Source organism: Pomacea canaliculata, linkage group LG5 (genome assembly GCF_003073045.1).
Source record: "Pomacea canaliculata isolate SZHN2017 linkage group LG5, ASM307304v1, whole genome shotgun sequence".
Lineage (NCBI taxonomy): Eukaryota > Metazoa > Mollusca > Gastropoda > Architaenioglossa > Ampullariidae > Pomacea > Pomacea canaliculata.
In genome coordinates, this window is record NC_037594.1 from 12,663,443 (window position 1) to 12,675,094 (window position 11,652).

General features: G+C 39.5%; 1 protein-coding gene and 1 long non-coding RNA gene across 6 annotated transcripts; both read left to right on the forward strand.

Annotated features, from left to right (window-relative positions):
* The first annotated feature begins 1,033 nt into the window (after window positions 1–1,033).
* Window positions 1,034–4,471, forward strand: LOC112565116. Its single transcript, XR_003099347.1, has 5 exons — window positions 1,034–1,157; window positions 2,600–2,879; window positions 3,100–3,169; window positions 3,790–3,910; window positions 4,244–4,471. It is a non-coding gene; the product is annotated as an uncharacterized LOC112565116 (long non-coding RNA).
* Window positions 4,472–6,486: 2,015 nt separating this feature from the next.
* LOC112565178 (lysozyme 1-like) lies at window positions 6,487–9,355 on the forward strand. Of its 5 annotated transcripts, none has more exons than XM_025240506.1 (7): window positions 6,487–6,626; window positions 6,836–6,944; window positions 7,212–7,331; window positions 7,689–7,808; window positions 8,221–8,339; window positions 8,700–8,819; window positions 9,210–9,355. In XM_025240506.1, the coding sequence occupies exons 2-7, from the start codon at window positions 6,842–6,844 to the stop codon at window positions 9,333–9,335; spliced, it is 708 nt and encodes a 235-aa protein (XP_025096291.1). In that variant the 5' UTR covers window positions 6,487–6,626; window positions 6,836–6,841; the 3' UTR covers window positions 9,336–9,355. The 5 variants fall into 5 exon arrangements, with proteins under 5 accessions (XP_025096291.1, XP_025096294.1, XP_025096293.1 ...); XM_025240509.1 differs by having other exon boundaries at window positions 8,221–8,328; window positions 8,809–8,819; XM_025240508.1 differs by having other exon boundaries at window positions 6,836–6,923.
* Window positions 9,356–11,652: the final 2,297 nt, after the last annotated feature.

Below are 11,652 nucleotides of genomic sequence, written 5' to 3' on the forward strand. Positions count from 1 at the left end.
CTTCACGTTCCTAATTATTTCATTTTATTACATTTCTTTGGGTGATTCGGCTGCAATGTACCTCATGCCCCAATGACTAGCAGATTAGTCTTGAGTTTCTGGAATTGCTGTGATCTCCGTTCAGATGCATTCAGTGAACTGCATTTTAACTTCTTGACTGACATTAGTCTTGAGTTGTTCTAATATCCGTTCAGGTTTTTAAGGACATCTAGACTAAGGATGCCTATCACAGACTTTTCATTTAATTTATCCATAATCGTGGCATCTATATTTAAATTTTTAAATATTTAAATAAAGTAAAAAGGGATAGGACTCGCCCACTTATTCAGGGATTTAACCAAATATCTTACAATAGCAGCTGGGCATTTTTCTGAAAGAAGAAAGAAACTAAAGGAGATCTCCTCAACCATCACGTCAATATGAATTTTCGTGTAAACCAGGGATTTGTTAAGTCTGTAATGAACACGAAGAAGACAATTTTGGTTCGCCAGACTCTTCTCTAAATTACCATGGTAATGGCAGACCCATAACTTCATGAAAATGACCAAAGAAGCAAGATTGGGCCGGTCAAACAATGCTATCGATAAGGCCATACTAATAGATGATAATGATGATGATGATAATATTATTAATTATAGTAATTATTATTGTAGAAGAAGAAAATTTATATACTGCATTTACATACTAAAGGTGATGACAATAAATAAATTAAGACACAAAATCCACTTAACCTGAATCCCAACAAACATCAACAACACAACATTATTATTACTATTAAGGCTGAGAGGCAGGGTGAAGTGAGCAAGAGCTAGTTAAAAGGAAAGGTATTGTTTGTCTCGTGACTGGCACTGCTTATTAAACACTAAATTAAATAGTCCCTTTTCTCATCTACAGACGTTTTGGTACCTAAAACATTTTATTATAAAATTATGCATTTTTTTCAGAGGGGAGCACTAGAAGAATTGAGGTCAAAGGGCAGAAAAAAAAAAACATGCAAAAGGCTGAGTAAAGGGGAGATCAGTCAGCCGTTGACCGCCACATGTCGTTGTGGGGAGCACAGGGATAGACGTGGCAGCTGACAGGTCCGCCACACTTGTCTAGTTTGGGCGATAGTCAGCAGGTCCTGTACAGGTCGACCAGTCCAGTCTTTGACGCTCGTAAGCCAGTTCTTTCTTTGGTGCCTTGAAGGATAGTCTTCGACAGAGTTTCATGCCGGGTCACATGACCAAAGAAGGCCAGCTGACGCTGATTAACTGTAGATAGTAGACTAGTAGAGGTTCCTGGTGTCCTATGAGTGTGGCAATATTGTTTCTTACAAACTCGCTGGTCTTATGTTCCTTGTATGAGATCCGGAGCAGCCTCCTCAGGCACTTGTTCTCGAATGCCTGGATTCTCATTTCCGTTTCAGCGAGCAGAGTCCACGTGTCGCATTTGGCACTACCGGGGATTTTTATAGCTTGCACTTGGTAAAAAAAACCTTATATTATGGCTATGCCAGATCCTGTCTAGCCTAGCCATTCCGCGGCACTGTACTCGTTGTGCTATTGTGCAGCGCTTCAATAACTTGAACGAGGCCTTCATCGATGTTTAATTTTCGGATCATACACTGTAGTCCCTTGTACCAGATCCAGTCAAATGCCATTTTAAAGTTGATAAAGTTATGGTAGAGGTCTCTCCGATGCCGAAGATGCTTTTCTGCGAGAATGCGACAGTTGAAAATCTGATCAACTGTGCTTTTACGTGGTTCTTCTGCTAGCAGCTCTTCTGGAGTGGTTCTGATGCGGTTCTGTATGAGTTTGCTTGGGTGGCTAATAAGGCTTATAGTTCTGTAGTTCTGGCACTGTTTGCTGTTTCCTTTCTTTGGGAGGAGTATGATTAGTGACTGCGTCCATTCTTTGGGCCATTCCCTTTGGCACACTGAGGGGCTTTGTAGTGTCTTCCTCATCCTTCTTGAGCAGTCCAGCTGGAACATTATGAACGCCTGGCAACTTTCCTCCCTTCAGACTATGTACAGCTCTTTAAACCTCGTCCTGTAGGACTGGTAGGTCTGTCTCTAGCCTGGTTGTTTTTGGAGAATGTTGGCTTCGGTCTTCAGCTGGAAGTTGTACATGTCTTTGCAGTACTCAGGCCATCGGTTAAGTACAGCATTGCTTTCTGTGAAAAGGTAGGCATTGGTGTCTTCGATCGTTCGATGACTGAGGTCTTGTGCTGATCTGTCTTATTGAGGGTCTTTAGAAGTTGGTAGGCCTTCTTGCTGTCACCTCGTGTCATTCCATCCTCTATGTCCTTGCAGTGTCTCTCGATCCAGTTCTTCCTACCTGCCTTCATTCCTTTCTTAATGGCACAGCTCACTTCTTTGTATTTTTGCATTCAAAATTGTTTTGAGCGCGGAACATCTGAAAAAAGTCGTAATAGAGTACAAACTGTCTTTGGGGTAAACCACATTAGAGATGACCCGGATATAGCAAAATACGTCAGTAAAAACCTGTTTGGTTGTAATTAATTAAAGGGGATTTGCATTCCGGGAGGTCTTAATGATGACGTTGTACAGTAAATACAACATGTTTTGCTTGACAACATCCTTGTTTACTGTCGTCAGGTGCCACTCATTTGATGCGATGCCCAAAAGCGGATGACCTTTAGAAAGACTCGGACAGAATTCTCTTGTGACCTCTATGTTCACAGCCACTGACTGTATTGTGGGTGGCATGTAGCCGGGGTGTTTACCGCTTACCGGTATCAAATGCCGCTCTTTCTGAAGTAAACAACAAACACGCCAGTCAGTATATAAAGCAGCGGCGCACAGTCCCCATAAAGGAGACAGAAAGTCTTACACTTCAGCCGCTCGCAGACTTCTTTGGACTTCACGTTAATTCCAGGTTTGAGTATTAGGACACTAAAGTCCTTATTTTATCCAGATTGCTTTCTTGAAGTAATGCAATACCCGCGGCTTATAATTACAACATATATAAATGCCATGTAGCGTATAAAAGTTTTTGTCGTTGACTACCCGTCTACACAGTCTTCAAATTTCGAAGATTATTTGATATTATCGACTCATTATGGCGAAGCAGCATCATACAAGTTAGTCTTTTACAGGCGACAATGGCGAGGAAAGCTGCTGTTATCCTCACGTTCTTGTTGCTGGTTGCACTGGCTGCAGCACAAGGTGAGTGTTTGTGTTTCTCTTTCTTATCCCACACATTTTTTTCATTAAAGCAACAAGTTTCTTGATAGTAAAATAAGTTGAGCCTCTTCTATTTTATCTCAAATATATTTTTTTGCGACTAAAGAAACAAGAGAGAAAAATACTGAACTACGTTCTGAGCATAATACATTGTGCTGTTATAACCTCAACATCACCAGCTGTTTAAAAGCTGTGCCCTGAAAATTTATTGCTGAACATGGTTGTTCTGGCAAATACACAACATCTGTATGTTTCCATCGTAACGGAAATGCACATCAAGTCGGGCATTGAACTATAAATAATTAATGGGAAAGAAATCAGGTAACGACAGACTCATTGATGTGTTTACACACACTTAGAGCAATCTAAAAGTCTCTGAGCCGGAGACTGCAATCACAGCACGTGTCCTTGTTGCGTGTTTTAGTTTGCTCAACCGTTAATTCTAGTAAAGTGCAGCTTCCGACAGTGGAACAGAAAATCCAGAAATAGGATGTAAAGAAAAATACATATTCCTAAGCTTTCAGCCATAATACTAAAATATTGTTACCTCAACAGTTGTTTGTGGCATAATCAACTGTCTTTTTTAAAAAAAATCTGTTTAGGATCAGACGACGCTTGCAATCGGATCGGAGGGACTTGCCAGTATGACTCCTTTATTGTGGTGGGTCCTACAGAGCGGTTTGTGTTCTGGGTCAGCATCCAGACTTTGCTGCGTAGTTCCAGGTGAGTCATTGAACTACACATGCGGCAGTCATTTTATCTACATCTTTACTGGTGTTCTGAAATTTGGCATTATTTTTTGTGCCTCTAAAAACTGTTGATGTCAAAAGGAAGCGCGAAACTCAAGCGTAAGGCTGAGTGAAGGGGGGATATGCATTGCGGTTTCGATCGCCGAATGTCTTTACGACGCGGTACCTCCTCAAACGACAACATTTGTTTTACATCCTAACCTTTTACATTCTACTTATCTTTGGTAATGTATTTGTTGTCTTCATACATGCCATCAATGCTTTCATTCTGTATTGCAATGAGCACTATTCTTGTTTGTTTATTAAGGATCTGATAAACCGTGCCTAGACAGAGGAGGGGTATGTCAGGAAGATACTTCATTTTGCTGGGGAGGCAGGTACCAGGTTGGTTTGTGCGCTGGCAGAGGCTCCAGAAAGTGCTGTATTAGGTCATAAAAATGGTCGTTGCAAAGTCTAGCCTGTCTCTGCAAGCTCTAACTTGAATTTAATGTTTTGAGAAATAATACAATAAATGAAATAAACGAGTAAACACAGTTCATTTGCATGTCTTGGGTATTCTTTTGTTATGTGAAATGAAGTGTTGCAATCGTTTCAAGTCTATGATTGATACCAAACACTCTCGTCTACATTTAACTAAAGGGAAAAAACTACAGATCTCACTCACTTGATTACATCCCTTGCATAAATCATAATCCATAGTATCTCATCAGCGAATTAATATCATGTTCTACGGGCAGGTTCATGGCGCTTTACATAGAAAAGACTCACACAGAAATATACGGACACACGCAACAAACATAAAATGCCTTATGTGATGAAAGATATGAAGCCGGAAGCCTTAAAAAAAACGGTAATCTAGGCAGCAAAGGCTCATTTCCACACCACGTACTGTCCAGCCATGGAAAGGATCTAATAGGTAAAAACCTTTTCTCTGATGCTCATTGGGTTGTCTGCAGAATGCCTATTTAAAAAACCAAATAAAGTTCACCGGTCGTCGGAAGAGAACGCGCAAATCCAACGATGAAGTAGTGTTCTTCCTTTTGAGTAGCAGAACCAAACGGTTTAGTTTTAGTGAAACAGATTGTTAAAACACTTCTATAATCGACAACAGAAAAGGATATAACGGAAGATAACTAGCTATTGCATGTACGTATGAGCGCCAGACCAATTAATAACAGTCGAAAATGCCACAGACAGTAGTCTAGCATCTTTTTCACGGATTAAGATGTGCAAGAGTTCCTGATCTCACGCTCATAGTTCACATCGACAAAGTCATTGGGACATCACTCTCTTTTTGTTGTTGTTGTTGTTGATGATGTGATGATGATTGATTGAAATAAAAGACTGTGAAAAGGATAAGACAATAAATGAATTCCTAAGTATTGCGCATGCACACATGTTAACTTTATTCGCAACACTCTCCACAAGATAGTCACGGGTCACGTGACGCAGGATGAGCCCCCAGTTGTCATGAGAAACCACGAGGACGGAGCGTGCCTAAGAAACAATTCGCGTATTTTCTCTGCAAAGTTTAGAGTAAGTTATTTACGGGATGTTCTCATAAAACATACTGAAGAAAATAAGAAATTATATCATGGCGTAAGCAGTATTTACTCTGCAAAGAAACATAAATCACATTATTTGACCATCCCGTCTTTGTGTATACCTGTCTTGTTTCTTTTATATTTGTCTTTCTCTGCTGTCAGTTTTTAAGGCTGATGCGTATGTATTGTATCCCAAGAGCTTATTTTTAGGACAGAATGGGAATCCCGCTATGGAGATACGTGACTAACAAAGTATGCTTGTCTGTATTCTTCTTGTGATCGCAGGATCTCCATGTTAGAATTTACAGCTTACAGACATGTGATGTTAATGTGTATTAAGACTTCCCACCTTTCGCTGTTACCTGTGGCGACAGGTGTGGTTACCGCCTACATTTGGGGACGCGGCGGATAATTGCTTTGTTCGAAAAGTTCAATTTGCTTGTTAGGAAAAAAATTCTTAATCTAACGAATAGAACTCAAAATGCATTGGCCTAAAGTGAATGTGGAAGCTATGTCTTGTACATTAATTCCTATGTTAGGTTATTGCTTTGGGCTCAAGTTACTTCATATGCCCCCTGAACACTTTTCAGGAAAATCTATTAAATGTTACTCAATTTACACTTTGTTAAGTAGGTTACGTGGGTCGACCACATAATCACTACATTCAAAATTCTTGTACTAAAAAGTACAAAAAGTATACTAAAAAGGGTTAAAACAGTTTTGTTTTCTTAGCTCTCTGCATTTTCTTAAAATAATAAAGTGAGAGGGGCACTGTAACATTGAAAAAAATTTACTTCCTCACCGATTTTATGTATCTATTAGCATGAAATGAGTGCACGTCGTACTCTTATAATTAGATACATTCTTGGACACCTGCCTCTCAATTTATACGAAGGTTACATGAAGAAGATGCGAAAGAGCTGTCACGTGGCCTGTGTGTGCATGGGTCCTGACTGTATTGTGACTGGCATGTAGCCAGCGTAATGACCATCTACAATGACCAACTGTCACAAAGTCTCAATATAAAGCAGTGGAGCCACACACACACACTTCCCAGCAAGCGTTTACACTGCGGCCGCCCACAGACTCCTGTTGACTTCCAGTTAATTTGGACTTAACTGCAGGATTGAGTATTGAGACACTAAGGTCATTGTTTTTATTCAGGTTGATATTTTAAAGAAATGCAATATTCGCTACTGGTACACCACGGTTGTATATTTACAAATCTCCTACAACGTATGGAAACTTTTCATTGGCAACACATGGTTACAATCTCCTATATTTGAAGTTTCTCCATCGGATCCTCATCATAGAGGAACATCACCATTTATAATCACATGGTGTGTCTTTTACAGGCGACAATGGCGATGAAAGCTGTTATCTTCACGTTCTTGTTGCAAGCTGCACTGAGTGCAGCACATGGTAGGGTCAGTGCACCACATGGTAGGGTCAGTGCACCACATGGTAAGGTTTGTGTTTTCTATTTCTTATCCTACCCATCGTCTTGCATTAAAGTGAAAAACAGTTTCTCGATCAGGACACTGTTTAAGCCTGTTATGTTTGATTCCAAATGTCCTTTTATGACTGAAGACACGAGATAGAAACAGGCTGGACTACCTTGTGAGAATAAATTGCTTTTTTTTTGTTCTGAACATCATGATCTATTCCAAAAACAGTGTTGCAACATTTTACTTGTAAAGTGTTCAGCTGGTTATAAAAATTTCTGTTTAGTATCAGACCGTTCTTGCAATGCGATTGGAGGCATTTGCCAGAATGACCACAACTACTGTAGGGGGTCCTATGAGAACGGTTTGTGTTCTGGGTCAGCAAACAGACGTTGCTGTGTTCCAGGTTAGTCAATCAGTCATTGTCCTTTTGTATACATATTTATGGTGTTGCATTGGCATTTCTGGGGTGGCATCTGAAAGTATTGATGTCAAAGGCAACACGAAATACAGCCGAAAGGTTAAGTGAAAGGAAATATGCATTGCAGTGTCGATCTTTTCTTTATCTCTGTCTCTCTTTCTAACTCGCTCACGGTCTCTCTCCCTCCCACCTTTTACTTTTTCAAACGACTCAATCTTTTCTTTGCTTGCAAGATTTTTCATTTGGAGCGACGATTTTTATATAAAAACGATTAAAATAAACATTGTTTCATTAATATTTTACTTGTAAAATGATCAGATGATTACAAAAATGTCTGTTTAGGATCGGATCGTCCTTGCACTGCGATTGGAGGCATTTGCCAGTATGACAACGTCTACTGTTGGGGGTCCTACAAGAACGGTTTGTGTTCTGGGCTAGCAAACAGACGTTGCTGCGTTTCAGGTTTGTCAGTGAAGTATGTTCTTGAAAGTTCTTTGTCTAATTCTTTTTAAAGTGTGTACTAAATTTGGCATTTTTTCGGGCCTCTGAAAGTACTTAGCGGAACTTTCAACAGCGACCACAAAGTTTACTTTGCGCAAAGTATTTTTATTGAGTGCGACGAGTTACAAAATTTTTTTTTAATGAATACGATCAAATACCCCTCAATAGTCTACAACATTACTGCAAAAAAGGAGTTACTTATAGAATCGGAATGAAGCAAACAGTAAATTCAGATTCTTGCGAAGTGGAAATGTTTCAGACAATAAAACAAAGTTAATGAGTAGGTTATGGATTTTCAACTATGAGAGTAAAATATTGTTACATTAACATTTTACTTGTAAGATGATAAGCTGGTTATAAAATCTCTGTTTAGGATCGGACCATGATTGCAGTGTGATTGGAGGCATTTGCCAAATGACCGCAACTACTGTAGAGGGTCCTACAAGAACGGTTTGTGTTCTGGGTCAGCAAACAGACGTTGCTGCGTTCCAGGTTAGTCAGTCAGTCATTGTCCTTTTGTACACGTATTTATGGTGTTGCATTGGCATTGGGGGGGGTGGGAGATCTGAAAGTATTGATGTCAAAGGGCAGCACGAAATGCAGCCGAAAGGCATAGTAAAGAGGGAGATGAGCATTGCAGTGTCGATCGTTTCTTTATCTCTCTCTTCCTAACTCGTTCTCGCTCTCTCTCCCTCCCTCATGTTACTTTCTCAAATGACCACAGTCTTTTCTTTGCTTGTAAGATTCTTTCATTTAGAGTGACGAGATTCATGTCCTAATGATTAAAATAAATATTATTGCATGAATATTTTCTTGCAAGATAATAAGCTGGTTACAAAAATATCTGTTTAGGATCGGAGCGTTCTTGCGCTGCGATTGGAGGCACTTGCCAGAACGACAGACAATACTGTAGAGGGTCTTACAAGAACGGTTTGTGTGGTGGATCAGCAAACAGACATTGCTGCGTACATTGTTAGTTACCTATTTCATAGTCTTTTTGTGTACTTCTTTCTGGTGTACTGGCATCTTTTTTATGGCATTCGAAAGTATTTCAGGTTACTTTCTAAAAACAAACAAAAAGTTTACTTTGCTTACAAGATTTTTCATTCGTAACTCGTAACAACGAGCTTAATATAATAACGAGTAAAAAAAAAAAAAATCAATAAATTCAATTTGCTGCTGAGAAATACTATATTGTTTTACATGTTAAAATGAAAACGCTTTAAGAATATGATTGTCATAATGCTGAAATATTATGGTTTCTTTGATATTGTTGCTGTATTATTCTTGATAATGTATGCAGACATGCTATCAATATCCACAGGCTCTACTGTAATGCTCACTTTATTTCTATTCCTAAAGATTGAGTACAAAATGGCAGCTTCCATGTTGGCTTGTCCGCTGGCAGTAACTCCAGGAGAAGCTAGATCCTGTCACTGCAAGGTCTTATCTCGTGTCTGTACGCCCTTCATTGCATTTTATCAGTAATAAATAGTAAGCACCGAGAAGCGCCCTCTTATGTCTTCTTTCTCCTGCTTAGTATATTCACACCTACACACATAAAAAAATTGACCCAATTGGGTGAAGAAAATGAACTTATCCGAAAAGCTCAAAGCAGGTTTCTGCAAACAGTACAGTACAACAGACAATATTTTTGGCCTGCAATCACTGATTCAGAAATAGTTGACAAAACAAGGTGGACGGACACTTTTACACTCTTTTCGTAGATTTTTCGAAAGCATTCGACAGTATTGATAGATCCGAATTGTTATATATTCTGTTGAAAAGGGATGTCTTTGGAAGAATGTTTCAAACGCTACATATTATGTATAAAAGTGCGAAAGCTGCTGTTAAGGTAGAATCTAGAATAGCTGACTATTTTGATTGTATATCTGGTGTCAAACAAGGTTGTGTGTTCAGCCCTCTGTTTTTTCTATCTATCTGAGCTTTGGTCAGACTTATATGACAATATGTGGTGCACGTGGACTTGGCATTCTGGCAGATCCGCTTGGTATCTTACTTTTGATGTATGCAGATGACATTGCCATTGTTGATGATTCCCCTGTTGACATTCAACAAAAACTCTACTACCTCGAAACATTTGGTAAAATATGGGGAATTATAGTTAGATAAAACAAAACTAATAGTTTTTAAAAATATGGTTTTATTAAGGATTGCAAAAAATGGTACTATGCTGGAAAGAAGATTACTGTAGAACCTAGCTATACTTATTTAGACGTTCCATTCACATCTATGCTAAAGTTTGCCAAATGTACTGCTAATTTATCTTATTTAGCCATAGATTTGGGTATGCATCAGAATGGCAGTAATTTTTCCTTTTTCATTACCAGAGTAAAAGAAAGATTCAAGTATTGTTTTCGTAAAAAATGGCGCAGTTCAGTCTCTACTTTTGATTATGGTGACTATCATCCAGACCTAATTAAAGCAGCATACATAAACCAGTAGCTCGATGCGAACGTGTCCTGTGTCTGTTAAGAAACAACTGTTTACAGTTTAATGGGGTCACTCGTTGTCACCAAACTAGCAACAAACATGACTATGAACAGTGTGATTAAATGTAATATTAAATATCATAATATTGTTTGCTATGAAGTTGAAACCTCAAATTAACATATCTAAAATGTTTATCTTTACCCACTGTTGACATGGACGTAACCAGAAGTATGTGATGTTGATAGGGGCCTAATGACCTCCCAAAAATTATTAATATTATTACTATCATCGTCGTAGTTGTCGTCGTCCTCGTCGTCATCATCACACATGCGCACGTACATACATCAACGATTAGCCAGAGCGAACAAGAGGAAGACCACCCCCCCCCCTTGACAATTAGCACCACATGCTGCTGAAGGGGTGGACAGTGGCTGATTCCTTACTCCTCGTCATGCTGGTAGGTCCTGCCAGTCAGGTGCAAAAGAGCCCTCAGGTGTTTGTCGAGCCTTCAAGGGGCGGTTCTGTGGAGACAGTCCATCAGCCACAGATGTTATTAAATACATCCAGTGTAGAGCTGTTCACGACTGGCTTGTCCTAGCCACTTAAGGCCCTTTGATACTACTACTACTAATAATGTTATTTACGATTGCGTAGAAGCATTCTCTCGGCGCTCAAGATATGGACACAATATGAAAGACGGAACGATGCAGGGGGGTAGTAAAAGACAAACATAGAAGACAAAAAGGTAAATCGGGGAAGAAACAAGTTTTGGGAGTGTCAAACATCTGCAGGGAAAGACGAGCAGGCGGACTAGTTAATTGACGATAATCACAACTAGGATAATCACAACTAGACAGCTATGTTGACTGGTTTATGGGTAATGCCTTATGAACAGATGTGTTTTAGTGCACGTTTAAAGGAGTAGATGGACGAGAAAGGAGTTCAAATGTTTGGGAGCACAATAACTAAAACTCCGGTGACTATATTATGTGCTTGTTTTGATTACAGGGATAGAGAGCGGACGAAGAGCGGAGTAGTCTGGCTGGGAGGTAGGAGAAGAGAGGTTCAGAAAAATAGTCAGGGAGGGAGCATAAAAATATCTTAAAACACAGCACAGACAGTTTGGACTGAATGCAAGAACGGATGAGGAGACAGTGAAGAAAACGAAGGAGAGGAGTGACAAGCTCTAAACACCGGACGTGCGTCGGAGTTCTGTACTTTTTGGTGTTTGTAAAGTTTATGAAGGCCTACAGGGCAGCCTGTAAGCAAGGTGTTACACTAATCAAGTCAATAATCTGAATCAAGTATACCAAAACTAACACCTTTCTAAGGCGGTACATACGCCCCCTTT

Excerpts from the sequence above, each read along its gene's own strand:
- LOC112565178 (XM_025240506.1), top strand. The coding sequence starts at position 6,842 with ATGGCGATGAAAGCTGTTATCTTCACGTTCTTGTTGCAAGCTGCACTG. Across the intron at positions 6,945-7,211 it reads TAGGGTCAGTGCACCACATG|TATCAGACCGTTCTTGCAAT; the intron begins GTAAGGTTTGTG and ends ATTTCTGTTTAG. Across the intron at positions 7,809-8,220 it reads CAGACGTTGCTGCGTTTCAG|GATCGGACCATGATTGCAGT; the intron begins GTTTGTCAGTGA and ends ATCTCTGTTTAG.